Below are 16,421 nucleotides of genomic sequence, written 5' to 3'. Positions count from 1 at the left end.
ATGCTGTGTGTGAGCCTGAAGGCACTAGAGAGGATGGAGTGTTGGACAGGAAGGATGCAGCTTAAATGTTTGAAATGATTCAAATTGCCTGCGTGTGATGGATGGATGAAATATGAAAATATTGAACGTACATATATATATCTATCTATACATACATGCTAATGACTTCATGACCTTTAAAATAAATATATATGTGTGTGTGTGTACAAAATATTATTAGTGCATATTTGAACATATTTACACACACATATACATACATTCATGTATATATATATATATATATATATATATATATATATATATATATATATATATATATATATATGCGTGTGTGTGTGTGTGTGTGTGTATATATATTTTAAAAATATTTAATTCATGTAGTTATATATAGTTTAATACGTATATATGTATGTGCGTGTGTGTGTGCGTGTGTGTGTGTTCACGTGCAAGTTTTATTATTTTGGTGGGGACCAAATGTCCCACAACGATAGGAATATTACAGTTAGGACATTTGGTTGGTCCCCACAAGTTAAACTATTTTTTATTTTAAACAAAATCTGCAGCTTTTATTTAAAATGATTGAAATAAAATCCAAAAGTTTTTGTTTTTGCTCCAGAGGCTGAGGTGAGGGTTAGCTGTATGGTTGGGTATAGCATTAATTACCTGTGTTATTGGTGAGGATAGTGAGATAAATGTGTGTGTGTGCAGTAGTACTTTTCTTTGAAATTTGGCCATTTTTAAAATAAAAAAATGAGTCAATGCATGAACCTTGTGTATATTTATGTGTAGGAGGGGGATGTCCATCCTAGACCTGTGGTTCGTTTTAGTGCATGCAGTGCAACAGCGTGCACGCTGTTTCAATACGATTTCGTGTCATGGCCTGTGGATGCACACACATGACATTTTGACTGTATGCACTGTAAGAGAGTGACCAGAAAGAATGACTGCTTCTTCTTCTGATGAGTCTGATGAGGTGTCTGAAAATCGAATCTTGTCACTCTGGACACTAGAGCTGTTATCTCCAGGTCTGTGACATGTACGTAGATACGTTTAAGCAGTTTTGTGTAAGGAACCGACACAAAGCAGGACTTCATATTCACACCCACGTTAGCCATCAGCATGGTGGTGTGTAAAGCATGTGCAGTAGGGGTTTGCTCTGTTTAGCAGTATCGATTGTTTTGTGTGTGTGTGTGTGTGTGTGTGTGTGTCTGCTCATTCTACGAGTGTGTGTTTGTGTGTGTGTCTGCTTATTCTACGAGTATGTGTGTGTCTGTCTGCTCATTCTACGTGTGTGTGTGTCTGCTCATTCTACGTGTGTGTGTGTGTGTGTCTGCTCAGTGTGTGTGTGTGTGTGTGTGGGACTTCTCATGAAGAGTCAGTTGTCAATAGTGTGACTGATAGGGGGTGCTGTAAGTCTTTAGGAGCTTTGTGCAGTTGGGAAGAGTGAACACCCCCCCCCCAAACCCCCAAACCCCCCCTCCCCCAACGCCCCCAACTACCCACCCACACCCACCTTCTTTTGTGTGTCTGTGTGTGAATATACTTCTTCGGAATTTGTCTTTCCCTCTGATTATTGCCTTCAGGAATAATGTGTGATAAGTGTATTTATCGTGTGCACATCCCCCATGTGGCTACCTGTCATCTCAGGAGTATCGTTCCCAATCCGCATTCACTTCCACCCCTTATCTTAAGCTGGATATAATTCATTCGCTTTATTGTCTGTCAATTTTTCCCTGAGGAACGTGCATGAAATTGCTGCTTTGTGTGAGTGTGTGTGTGTGTGTGTGTGTGTGAGAGAGAGAGAGCAAGAGAGAGAGAGAGAGAGAGAGAGTTTGTTTTCCACACTAAATATAATTGAATAAAGTCATGTTATTGTGATGCACAATAACATTGTGAGCATTAAAACATTGTGTACGATTGAGCTTTGTCGAACGGCCTGCAGGACTTCACCCAGCCGTACTGGGAACATGTGATACGTTTCTCTGTAAACGCAGCTGCCGAGGTTTGCTAACAATTCGATGGTTAGACTGTTTCGATTCATTTATTTATGTATGTATGTATGTATGTATGTATTTATTTATTTATTTATTTATTTAGTCATGCTCATGTTGTGTTTGCGTCTGAGACACTTTTGTTACACGAACAGGATTTCGACTAAACACTAAGCACTAGGTTTGGACGACAGTGCTTTACTGAATACAGTTTCACTTATTCATTTTTTTAAAAAATAATATTGAGTATAGTCACTTTAAAATAATATGTTTAGAGGGTTTTTAAAACGAACAATTTTGTGAATTTCCTTTTATTATGATAATTGATAACTGCTAATAATTAACAATTATAATAATATAATTTTAGCATAATTAATAATAATAACAACAACAACAACTATGATTGCTAATAATCATAATGTTGTTATTATTATTATTATTATTATTATTATTATTATTATTATTATTATTATTATTATTGTCACCTCTTTGTTGTTTTATATTTGATTTATAATTTGATATTGTGTGTGTGTGTGTGTGTGTGTATGGTTTGCAGCCCCACCTGCATGTTTTGCGCCCTACCCCGTAGCAGTGCTGGGCGTTTTTTTTTTCTTCTTCTTCTCGGGGGCGAGGGTGCTACTGAACGAGCTCCTGTCCGCCATTCCTGTGGCGTTGGGATCTTTGCCAACTCCATGACATTCATGTTCCTCCTCCGGCGATCTTACTCAACCGTGTGTGAACAAACAGGCTGATGCCTCTTTCATCTCACACTGAGAACCGAGTACAGATGGCCAGGTGTGTGTCGGCGACACAGAATGGCTTCGCTGTTAACGTTCAGGCTGCCATCTCGCAGCAACGTTCGCCATGTGAGAACACGGAGCGGTTGATATACTCGAGGAGTGTCTACTCCTTAGCGTACCGTAATCTTTCTATATACACAGTATATCAGATGCTATTACGTACATGGTATAAGATCTCAGACCTGTTAATAGAGTTATTAGTATTAGTGTATGACGCGATATGAGATAAATGATGGAGAGAAAAATGTGAACAATGTGAATTTCGTACATCGTGCATCCATTTCTGTTTAACGTACACCGTTCATAATTTACACGGACTATAAAATAAAGCTATATGATATACAATAAGTAATATACATTATTAAAAATATGGCAGACAGAATAAGAGCTATATTCTTGGTTGCAATAAAAGGAGTTCAATTAGGCACAGACGAGTTAGTGCTAGCGTGACAGAGCACAAATATTCACACAGGAGGTGGTTGTTTGTCGAGTATCCTTAACCGATCTTTTCCCAAAGTGCACCTGCGAGGCGGCCTGCGGCTCTCGCGCCCTGTTTGCGGCTTCAGCAAGCGCTCCTCGGCTTCTACCTGTACAGTGCATGTGCACGTCTCCAGCATCCGGTCCAGCGTGCAGAGAAGTAGACCGGAAATAGCGATAGCACTGCAGGATCGTGCTATTGCACGGCTGTGACACACACACACACACAAAGACAGAAACTCACACACAGACACCTTGTCTGATCTCAGTTTGTAGTTCACAGGTGTTCTGCTTTTTGTGGTGTGAAGAAAGAGAAAGGCATTTTGTAACGGCAAGACACTACTTGTGCGCTATAGCAAGCGTACACTATAAGGATCATGATCTGCGGTCCTTGAGGCCAAGTTTATGCTCTGAAGCTGAGGACATGGTATTAGTTAGCGTCAAGCTCAATTTAAGAACATGTTTTCAGATTATTATTTAAAAAAATTTTTTTGATGAAAAATCAAACGTAAACAATTTTCCCCTTGTCAAAATATTTTCAGTCATCTAGGTCTGATGTTTTGAGGTTTGCGGATGATTTGAGTAGCTAGCCACTCATAAACATCTTTCTCACCTAAAAGCTTTTCAGTTTACATCCACCGATAACTACATCCAGCTCTTCACTGGTGAGGTTTAGGACACCGTGTGACGTAGTGTAATGTATAAACAAGAATAAAATGCTTATGGAGGTAGGCATTTTGGATAATTGGAATAATTTCATTTCCCCACAAGATACACTGCAGGCGGAATTGTACTAGAAAGCTGTAAGTAATAGGAATGATAACACAGTCTCACTTTTAATCTACATTGTAAACCTAAAACTCACTTTTTGCCTGCTATATTCCAAAATTGTTTAGAATTGTATCGCTTTAAAGCAAGAATGAAAAGCTTTGTGTATTTATTTGTATTTATGCTAGATTTGGAGTGAGATAGACTTAAATCATTTTCCATCAAAGCTTTCCTTAAACGTGTTTAGCTGAAAATTTTATGTTTTAATTAAACGCTGTCTTGTCCCCTTTCTTCCCCCCAACAGCCGAGGCCAACCATGAAATGGGGGTGGAGCCTCGTTCACCACGGGTGTGTCCTCCCAGTCCAATGGGCAACGCTGGAGAGAGAGACCTGCTGACCTGCGGTCAATGTCAGACAAATTTCCCTCTGGGAGACATCTTGGCCTTCATCGAGCACAAGCGGAGGCTGTGCCGAGGGGCCGGTTCCTGCTACGAGAAACCCAGCGAAGGTGGCGCCACGTCATCGTCACCACGTGCTCTGCGAGTAGAACTCTCCAGGAGACCCCGCCCCGTGGAGATCGGCATCCAGGTCACACCAGGCGAGGATGAGGAGGAAGAAAAGCGTCTAACGCCCGCCAGAGGAATCTGCCCCAAGCAAGAGAGTGTACCGACAGGTACGAGGGTGGAAGGGAGGAGGAGGGCTTGGAGAGAAGGGATTGATATGTGTGTTAAACTGTATACATCCATGTGTAGGTGTGTTGAGAGGCGGAGCTTAGCAGAGAACAACCAATCAGGAAGTACACAAGGGTCGGGGTGTGTGTTAGGTTTTGGCAGTGCTTTCACAGACCAGTTTAATCACACTTGTGCACATACACACCCATACAAACACTCCTCAACTGTTCATAACATATCTATCTACCTATATATCTATCTATCTGTCTATTTATCTATCTATCTATCTATCTATCTATCTATCTATCTATCTATCCATCTTCCTTCAAATATTTTTTTTCCTTTTAGCTTTGGTGGCAAGAGGGATTAAGACATGAATGCATGTCCGCTGTCAGATGAGTTCATTAGAGTTCTACTTTTTTTCCCCTTCTTTCTTTTTCTTTCTCTCTCAAACAGACTCTGGCTGAAGGGCAAAACTGCATTTCTAGGAAGAATGTTCTTGCCTAAACACCTTTACCTTGTAAGGGTGCTTTCACACTTGGAAGCTGTAAGTGTAACAACGCTGTTATCAGCCCAAGCTAGTAGTATCAGCTAACTAACTCTCCTAAATAACCATTATGAGTAATAGAGATGAAATAAAGATTGGTTTAACTGTGGTGAGGAAGTAGTTTAGCATCATTGTGGCTTTGGAAGCAGAAAAATCATGAGAAGAGGGGGCAGATACGTATGCCTCTGGAGTACTGAATGTGAGTTTGAATCCCGGTTTGAATGTTGCTATGGAAAAAGTATCTGTAAATATATATATATATATATATATATATATATATATATATATATATATATAAAGTCGAACCTCACCTCACGTCACGTACCAGTCCCAACAATAGACACGGTGTTAATATTGGAATATTGGTGATAATATTTTCATAAATCTCCTTATATACAATCTCTTACAAGACTTTTTCTCCAGCACTTCATGTGTGTTCCATGATTGGTTTTTCTCGCTTGCCTATCAACTTGCCACCTGATTGGTCGGTAGGTCAAAGTTGTTTGACGTCACTCAGTACTTTTATTTTGAAAAGTTTACATTTTGTCAACTTTGAAAGCTCCACTGTAAGAAGAAAAAGCCAATGGTATTATTTATTTATTTATGTACTTATTTATTTTTACAAAAGACCCCACATTCTATCCGACTTACGGTTGCTAAATATAGCATTACATGTCACAGTTGAGAAAAAAACACCTAGTGTGAAAGCATCCTTGGAACAAAAATGCAAAGACAGAACAATGGGCAAGTGTGAAAGAGTATAAGACAAGATTCAAACTCATCTTCAGTACTAGCAGCTTACTGCTAACTTAAAGTTTACACAGGAGGTCATTGCTAGCCAGCTAAGTTAGCTCAATCATCTCAATCAGACGTCCATATTAGCTGCTGCTTGATCTAAATGAGCAGATATTCCCCAAGATGGTCTCACATTTAGAAAATTGACTGAATTTATATGAAAAGTTACAACGGTTAAGCTTGGGTTTAGTGTTTGGATCATTTCTTATGACTTTATTGTATGAAATTGAATGAAATCCAACCACATCATTCTTGTCTTTGCCTCTTTTTCTTTCTTTCTTTCTTTTGTTTTTTTTTGTTTAGAGATCAGGTTATATCTTTGGTTTTAATAACTGGTTTTGTTAAAGGAAATGAAAGCGTACACTTTGCTACAGAAGTTGCTGCCAATGTTGGGTTGTTGTTTAAATTAGGTCTCATTAGCAAGTCCCCACTTGACGTATCCACCATATTTAGATAGGATCAAAAACATTTCCAGGTGTTTTAACCGTTCTTGTGTTCTTCAGTGTTGGAATGAAACGTGATCAGTGGAAGATGACATCAAGCAAGTGCGCGAAAACGAATAAGAATGCCTACTAAGAAACCCCCTCATTCTTCTTCTCTCCTTTTTCTTTCTTTCTTTCTTTCTTTCTTTCTTTCTTTCTCTCTCTCTTTCTCGTTTGTAATAAAACATCCCTTTGCAGCCCGAAGCACTTTGCCAGCTGAAACCAATTTTCTTTAAAAAAAAAAAAGAAAAAAAAAAGAATCCTGAACCTTACCCTATATGTAGGGGGAATTTAATATATTAGGAGAAAAAATGGTTAGGGAAGCTCATTAAAATTCACTGGCTCTAAGAAATAGGAAGGTATTATTATGATTATTATTATTATTATTATTATTATTATTATTATTAAGGGGAAGTTTTTTTTTTGCTGTTTAGTGTTATGCAAGAGAAAGCAGAGCTACAGGACTGCATGTTTACCACGAGCAACATGAGCACAGCAGCAGCTAACGTACTGAACATTATACACACACAGGTCTCAACACCGCATCTAAGATTACTGTTTTTATGGGGATTTCCACCGAGTTAGCTGGTCTACACCAAGCCCTATCTCTACTTTCAAACCTAACCTCAGCATTCAAAAGTGAATATTTTGATATGTCTTTTTCAGACAAGTGTTGCATGTTGTTCAAATCAAAAAACAAAACAGACAATAAAACAGACAATCTTTTATAAAACAAAACAGACAATCTTTCTTAATGGGTACTAGCTAAATGCTGATCCAACAAGGTCAAACCCATGGGTCATTCGGTCCTGAGAAAGAGTTTAAAACTTGTGTGCACACGCCACACACACACACAGTTCTCACACCTTTGCATACAGTTCTCTCACTTTTATTCAGTACAAATCAGTAGTGTGTTAAAACTGCCTTAACACATGAACCCCAGACACCTTAAAATACTAGTTTGGTCGTGAGTTGAGATCGGCGGCCTTACGATATGTAACGTAATACTCAGCGGCTGCCGATAACGTGCCATTGTGATCAATGACGTCCGACGACAAAAAGTTCCGTCAGTGTCCGAAATGTTTTAATCTCAGAGAGTGACCGCTGCTAGGACGCTCGTCTAAAAACCACCAATAGGAACACGGCATCGTATCACACAAAAAGTACAGTACGGTAATGGCAAAGATAAACAACATATAAACAAAAGAGTATCCTTATTTCTTCAATAAGACGATCTGATTTCCGGATCATGCTGATCGATAACATAAGCATGACGTAATAGTTTTCTTGCATTGCAGGTCTATCGTTAGAGGATCTTTATGTTTTGGTATATTTTGACACGGAGAACACGTACATTATCACGCAGTCTGTTAAAGAAGATGTTTGGCCAAGATACCATTGGGGTCGTCTTGTACAGTGTGACAAGTAATAATCTTAAAAGACTGCTGTTTAAAACTGACTTGAGACTTAAATCAGCAGATTCATCTTACTGTGCATAATTATACCTCATTTTCAGGTTTCCACTATACATTAAAGTGAAAATATTATAACACCGTGATGTTTTATGGAATTATAGGATATCAGAATTTAGTTTGACTGCGGAGTTTCGTAGTCAGCGGTTGAGTTGTAAAATATTAAGTTGGATGAGAAGTACATCGTATAAAATGCCTTGCTAATGGTTACAATTAACACATCATTACCCTACTTATTATTATTTTTAAATCCATTTCCAGTCCACATGTTTCTGTAGAACAGACGAGTAGCTCATTGGAATTGTTCAGTTGTTAACGGTATTAGTTTTGTAATTGTTCTATTGATCATTTTCTATGCACTCATCTTATATTGTGTCAGAACCTTGCTATAGACACGAATGAATTTACTTCACAGTTTATTTATATATCATTTTTTTAGCGTTTTATTTGCGCTTAAAGAAATTCACAAGCGAAGGAATGTATGGATTTAGGTGTGCAGGAAAACTCATCCGCATGATACATAATATAGCACGATCGATTGTCTTAATATTAATAATGCAAAGATTATAAACACGGATTTACTGAATTTATTTAAATTTCTCAAATAGGTATGGGATTAAAATATCGACACGCCTAGTCATATCGCATAACCACAATAACGAAGGTGAGTGAAAAAAGAGGAAGATTTCTGTGATTTGTTTTAGCCAGGTAGATAGCGTTTCTAGCTTAGCATCTTGTAGTTGTAAAAGTATTTACGACGTTCACAAAACCTTTATCCATCATAGTTATGGACGATTGCATACATTCGCATTTCCTCCATCACCAAAGGGCTGTTTGATTCCTAATTCTTTAAATACTTTAAATACTGGTTTCTGTTGTAACAACAAAATCACAGGGACTTGTATAGCCGACAATAATCTAAGGCTAATACTCAACAGATTTTTGTAAACGATTGTTTCAATTAAAAGAGCATCATTGTTGATATGGTGAAGTTTTCTTAAGTAGACATTCCTTAAATATTTATGCAAGGAGTCTCCAGTGTCAGCGCTTTGTAACACTCAGTACGTCTTTCGGCATGGGAAAGTCTTTATGCGTTTGGTTTCTTGGTAACATGAACGTTCGTACATTCGTAGATGCTATAACGTAAGTGATAATAGGAACTAACTCGTGTCATGGACATGCCACAACAATAAATGTAACTATAAATGGATAAAATGTAATCGTAGTTGTCAAAAAGTGACGTAATTGTTGTAATTAGTGTGATGTAAGAAGGATGAAACACTGGGATGTGCTATTGTAGAAAAATAACTTCAGGATGGTGTTAGCTCGATGTGAAACGGAGTTACTGTTAGGAGCGAGTTGTTGATTATTTTCCTATAGCGGCACATCACGCCATGTTTTATTCCTTACTTAGAAGCGTCGGGGAAATGAAGGTTATCTGCAGACATGCAGGTTAGAGAGGAGCTCGAGGGCGAAACAGTAGTTTCTCAAAGCATGAAAACTTTGCTTATCAAATTGAAGACAGTAAAGCTTTATCTTTGGTCAGGAGGAACGTATGATTCCTGATTGCTCAAGGTTAGAGTTTGATGAGTACACAACGCTAACCGTTAAGATCCTGAGAATGTCTAATCATACTATGTCAAGCTATTCACGTCTAAACACGGGCAGTACTTTGCCATAGGCACAAAAAGATTGGCACCAGAAAACTATTAAAGGGAAAGTGGCCTTCAGTTATGTTCATAACCTTTCCTGCTGAGGATGGAGCGAGAGTGTAGAGATATGTGCCTCTGTCCACTGTAGTCCCACAGGGCTGATCCTGGCACGCACACTGGCAGACATTTGAACTCGATTGCAGCCTTGGCCGTCATTTGAACTCATTTTCTCCCCAACATCACGCTCCCGCTGGGGCAGTTTAACAGCATGGCTGGCTCAAGTGTGAGGAAGTTATCCCTGACCTCCAGCTTAAAGGATCAGTGCCACTGAATTTAGACTCAGATGGGCTGTCCTTGTCGTATTAGTGCAGAAACATACTTCCAAAGATCTCACACTGGAAATTTGGCTCAGAGTTTAATTAGCACGTTGGAGCAAAAATCAGGTGATCCTGAAAAGTGTTTTAGCTAATCTTAACTAGCTTTTTTTTTTTTTTTTTTTTGGCAACTGTGAGCAACAGGCAATATTAAGAAATTATTAGCAATTACTCAATCATTTTTTTTTATCACACAATTTTGTCCTTTTTATGTTTGACTAATTTGCAAGTTTAAAGTTCACATAGATGCCAGGCAAAAATACCTTTTTTTTTTTTTTTTTTTTTTAAGTGTGCCATGTTTTTGTCCCCATTCAAATAAATTCATTCCTCCATCACGAAAATTTTATTCCAATTTTTTCCTGACCACCCCTTAAATTTTGCATTACTGTTTCTTGTTGCCTTTCTCTATCCTTCTTTTATGTCTATCAGGTCTCACACTTTTTAAAGATAACACCTTTTTTTAATTTTTTTTTTTAAATAGCAAATTAGTGCTAATTATAATCAAGTTTTCCACAACGTCTTAGATCGTCTTCCTCCTCATGCTAGCTAGCTAATGTTCACTACTTTTTTTTTTTTTGTAACTGTGAGCTACGTTAAGTGGCATTAAGGAATTGTAAGAACATTACTATATAATTAGCAGTTACTCAGTTTTCTTTTAATTCCGGAAAACCTCATCCTTTTTCCAGTTTTCGAGTTTCCCTCCAAGATTCACCGACTTTCCACCAAGCTGAAAAGCAAAATGCAGAATTAATCAAAGTGAATTCTTTTTTTTTTTCTGTCTTCACGTGTCTTTTCCAACTTGAGCAAATTGCTTTCATTACATGCAAAGTGTTATTCACGTGACAATTTTCTGACCACCCCTTTCATTTTTATGCCTTTTCTCTCAGGATTTCCAAAACTGCAGTGGACACACAAAAACGGGAAAGGATAGCGCTCATATTCAGAGCTCTTTTTATTACTACTGATTTTTATTTAGAAACATTATCAAACACATTTATTTAGATACCAGGTGTTATTTCACTCTCTTACTCCATGGCATTTTGCCTGTCAGTTTCAGTAAAGGAGACATGGCCTCACAATTATCAAAGCTAACACTTTAAAAATGTAATAAAAATGTATTCAACTTGCAATTTGACTATTTGTGCAATACTGAATCAGATTGTATTTTAATGCATTACATTGTACTGTATTATATTGTTTTGTATTATATGAACATCTCTCAATAGTACGTATCAAATTCAATTATTGGCGCCTTTAAATCTGTAAATATAACCTAACAGAAATCGATCACTGATTATGTATTATTTTGGAAGTACAGATACACAATGCTTAGAGGTGTACATCATAGCAAATTGGGTTCTCAAAGTGGGGTGTGTGAAGAATAGTCCAGGATTCAGTGTTTAGTTTTGCTTTTGTTACAGTGCTAAAAGTCTAGAACATTCTGTTAGATTTATTATCGAGTCAATTTGGTTATTAGCCTGTTGGACTGGTCACGTGAATTTCATAGTTTTAATCCAAACCGTTAACTTGGACCTAATGTATTCTGTAAGCAGAAAGTTCAGGAAGAAAAAATGAATAAATGTACAAAAAAAACCAAAACAAAAAAAAACCTCTGTGGTTCTAATAAATAGACAAAATATTACTGTACACATTGAATTAATGAGACTAATTCAGTATTTGAGCTTCTGATTATAGATTATCCTGCGTCTCATTACTGAATCAAGAAAATCACCAGTTCACTGTTTGTACTCTTACTAATTTGTTCAAATTCATATTCAGGGTCAATAGCAGATCTTTGCCAAAAGGCAGGAATATTTCCCACTCTGTAACATTTCAACACACGTCTTAGGTGCACTGAACGACTCTTTAGCATTTTCAGTCGAATCAGTGCAGCGCTCTTGCCGTGGCGCATGATCCAGCTTCCAGATGTGAGCGTAATCATTGGTGAGTGAGACTGGTACGTCAAACCTTTGAGGTTTTTCTTGTCTAAACATTCGCCTGACGAGGCCCAAACCCTGATCAAGAGTCCTCCATGAGTGCTTTTGTTTCACGGCTGCAGATGGTGATCTGTGTTTCCTATATAACATATATCTGAGTGTGTGAGATTTGTGGAATTGTAAACAAGTCTGGAGTGTCACAGTATAACTGTAAACCGCTGGGCTTGATTACAGCGTGCTTCTTATATAAGACGCTACCTGTTCTTTTGTGAAATACAAATGCCATCAATTTTCTCCTCGTTTGCAAAACCGCGCAGACGACACCTACACCGCGCTTATTGCAGGCTGCACGGTGAATCTTTTTTTTTTTTTTTTAATCTGCCTAAGCAAGCACACGTCCTCGCACGCTGGCCCTTTGCAGTGTTCGTCTAATCACCGAGCGTGCTCTCATTTAAATATTAGAGTAGTCTTTAATCATGGAAAGTAATCAGTGTCATGCATATTCATACGGTCCCGGTCTAACAGTCTCATTGTCTCGCTTCAGTGCCAAATCATCTCAGCCAGTCTCTCAGCTGCCTGCTCTGATAGCGAGAGCCTGGTGCGGTGCCAAAAATACAAAAAAAAAAAATAAAAATCCACCATCTCAAGTTTGAAAGAACTTCTCTCGCATTTATATGTCGTCCCTGAAGAGAGAGGTGTGAGTGTGCATGTGTGTGTGGGTGTGTGTGTGTGTGTGTGTGAGTGAGTGTGTGTGTACGTATGTGTATGTGTGTGCATTCATGGGTGTGTTTGTGTGTCGGAGAGAGGAGAGATTTTCGAAAGATGGCGAGACTGATCCCTGTTCCGAACGATGAATATTTGCGCAGGGGCTCAAGGAAAACTCCATTTGCATAATGACTTTGTAGTTCTGCATTAATTAAATTTGCATATGAAACTGCGTTAATTACCTCTGATCATCTGGTTTCGACTCTGCTGCATTTGATGTCCAGCCTTCAGGGTTGTGATTAGAGGTTACAGTGGCATTTTGTGTGTGTGTGTGTGTGTGTGTGTGTGTGTGTGTGTGTGTGAGTGTGAGAGAGAGAGAGAGAGAGAGAGAGAGAGTGAGAGTGTATGTGTGTGTGTGTGAGAGAGAGAAAGAGACAGAGAGAGAGAGAGAGAGAGAGTGAGTGAGAGAGCGACAGTGTGAGTGTGTGTGTGTGTGTGTGTGTGTGTGTATGTGTGTGTATTTGTGTGAGGAGGGTAGGTGTGTGTGACAAGTTAGTTAGTAGCAAGAGATCGTTAGCGGATATGAAAGCCATTTTCTCACACTGTCACTCAGAATACACACTTTGAGTAAACTGTATCTATGTGTCCTCAGTATCCTCAGAACAGACCTGAATATGAAGGGACTGACATACAGTTAATATCATGTTTTTCTTTTATGTATCCGGTTAAAACATCTCGATCATCGAATTCATGTCAGAACGCACCGGAATAATGAGTAACACTTTCCACGAAAGCCGTATGCACAATGACCAACGACTACATTCATAACATGTTACGGCGTTACACTTGATAGCATCGTTTTTCATGCATTTCTAAATCATTCACATTACAAGCAGCGTTTAAAACAATGCGTGTTACATCACCGATCTCGACGACATCCAGGATGAGTTTGATAAACTCGTTATGAAGTTATACACTTTAATAATTAAGTTATTAAGCTGTCACTCTGTCGGGTGTGATTCATTTATCCAAGAAAATAAATCACGACAGGTCTCATAAGGCGCTAGACAAAGCGGGACTCTTTGGTATTGGTGGTATAATGTGTTATGAATTTATAACGCATCACGTTAACCATACATAATGCATAATAAGCAGCGCTATAAAGCGTTTTCACAGATAATTATGACACTATGTATATATATCAGGTGTTCATGGTTTATTTTAGAACGTTTTACAGAAGGGTTTAACAGATTATGGTGAATAATAGCTCTCCATTGTAACAAAAAAAGGACAAAAATAACATTCTCTGATATCTGTTTAACAATACAGTATGTTTTTTTATTGTTGTTGTTTTTTTTTTTTTTACAATATTGTGGCATATTACATGACCTGACATCATTATCTGTACTGTTATAGCATTATGTGTAGCATTATGTGTATTATACACCAGCATTCAATCTAATCTCTGTTCAGCATGTCTGTAGTGTATGCCCAGACAATAATTTGAACTTCACGTTACTCTGTACTGAGAAAATAACCGAAAACCGAAACTTGTTTAATCGAAACAAGTTCAAGTTGGTGAACAAAACAATTCAAATATGCATACATTTCTAACCTTACTTAAACAGTAAAATATCTTGCGAGAACATCTCACCAAATCTGTACTTATGTCGTTTCACTCAACTTTCCATCACTGGAGCAATAATTCATTCCAGTTAGGCTTTTCTACAGGTTTTATAGTGTCCACGCGCCACGAAAATCTTCCCGTCTCAGAACGGACGATTGATACGGATTTAAAGCTTCTTTAAAGCTTCGCAAAATACCTTTGAGCAAAGAATTCATGACAATTTTCTACAGAGATATATTTCAGTCGTTGATATAAATAATTAGACTTAAACTATAAATAGGTTTTGAGTAAACAACTTTTCAGGGTGGTGTTTTTTTGTTTTGTTTTTGCGCTCTAGGAATCCAGCCTGTTCAAACTTTTGATACATTACACAACATATACTACTGGCAAGAGCATCCACCTTTTCTTTTGTAGAGAGTCGTATTTTGGGGGGAAAAAAGGTTACGATACAAACCCATTCTACTGGCTTCCCAGTGAAATCCCCAGAAGTTTTGCATAGCTGCAAAGGCTCATGGGATTGGAGGCGTGGCTTTCGGGGCTGGCCTACACCACCCCGAGGAAGGCTGATTGGTTTTTCGACCCTGCTCCATACTGGATCAGTTAAAGTGCGGCAGAAAAGAGCGACACGCCATGTGCTTTCCACTCGCCGCCCTGTAAGGAGTTAAAGTCTCCCACATGAAGGCATCAAACGCTCCACATACCGCTTTATGGTAGTCATATGGCAACCGATTTGATATTTTTCCTACCACAGCAGGGAATAAAACTCGCCACTAATTTAGGCTGCAAGCGCCGCCGCTAAATTTCAGCATGTGCTGACGGTGTTCGCCAGATGTTTTCCTTTTGGTCCCTCTCGCTTTTCAGCCCTCGCTCTGTCTCTCTCTGGACTCGCCTAATGTTCTCTCACGTTTTGTGAGAAACTGCCTGGCTGTGGCACAAGTTTGGAAAACAGAGACTAAGTTTTTATTATAATTATTAAAAACATCATTGCTCTGGTTATAGTTTTCATCTTGTGAGGAATCATGTCCCATTGGATCTGTCAGCAGCAGCTCGTTCTCGTCGTGTCTTCTGCGAGCTAACCGCATTGCTGACGCCCAGATGCGACCCTCTGCTTCTGGAGTACGTTTAAAGCCCTTGTGATTTTATCCTTTCGCGCGTTATTTTTCTTCTCCTGCTCCTTAATATTATGAAGGGACCTCTAGATTATGTGGGTCATGTTCCATTAAGACGTCACACATCACTTCATCGTGACAGTGTTTTCCTGGTTTTCACAGTGATTCTAATCGAATCTTTACACACCTTCACACATTTTTATTTATTTATTTATTTATTTATTTATTTATTTATTTATTTACATTTTCCGTCTGTCTTACACCCCTTCGGGAAGGTATAAAGGTGAAAGTGCGGGGAGTTCAAAGAGACACGCGCAAAAACACGCACGTCCTTGTGGAAACAATCCTCCTTGCTTGTTTTTCTTACATGGCCCCGAAGGATTAGCCCACTGTCTATCAATAGTCACACTAACAGTGTTGTTCATGGAGAAAGACTAGCTTAGCTGAACAAGTAAGCGAGATCTGAAGCTGCGGCTGTTTAAAACAAACAGTTTTCCTTAGCAGACATTACAACGTCTCGAGATCTCATTGCCTGAGCTTAATTCAGTGGTAAAGTGTGGTGTCGGCTTGAGCGTTACCAGCCAGAACGTAATCTCAGTTACAGCGGCGTTTGCCTGCCACCGTTATTGTCGTTGCGTTCTGGGTGGCATTATAAAAACGCAACCGCTTTTAAACACCGAAGTTCTCATACGCTTTTTTTTTTTTTTTTTTTTTTTTTTTTTACGGCTGTCTTATTTTCCCCTCCCTCACTCAAACTGTCTGTCTTTTTCCTTGGCGCTGATTTTGATCTGTCTTGATGTGATAAATGCCGCATGCTGACCATGACTGGGCCATATGCCGCCGCTTTGCTGTGGATACTGTTTTCACTGTGCAGCAAACACAAGCCAGACCTCTCCTCAAGAATCGCGCTTGTACGCTGTACTCTCTCACGGCTGGAGAGTTGATCGTTGGCAGTTTCACCTGGCTTCGCCTCTGTATGACATCGCTCAGTAAACTGAAACCGGTTTAGCTTTG

At 38.7% G+C, this 16,421-nt stretch overlaps 1 protein-coding gene across 1 annotated transcript in view; it reads left to right on the top strand.

The window, feature by feature from the left end:
- bcl11bb (BCL11 transcription factor B b) overlaps positions 1 to 16,421 on the top strand; it is a 32,826-nt gene that overhangs the window by 3,979 nt on the left and 12,426 nt on the right. Inside the window, exon 2 of the mRNA XM_017456256.3 lies at positions 4,341 to 4,709. Coding sequence (XP_017311745.1) covers positions 4,341 to 4,709 — 369 coding nt within the window. The remainder of the gene's footprint in view (positions 1 to 4,340; positions 4,710 to 16,421) is intronic.

This window comes from Ictalurus punctatus, chromosome 25, assembly GCF_001660625.3.
Source record: "Ictalurus punctatus breed USDA103 chromosome 25, Coco_2.0, whole genome shotgun sequence".
Taxonomy (NCBI): Eukaryota; Metazoa; Chordata; class Actinopteri; order Siluriformes; family Ictaluridae; genus Ictalurus; species Ictalurus punctatus.
Note: the sequence above shows the minus strand (reverse complement) of the source record. Positions and strands in the feature narration are given on the sequence as shown.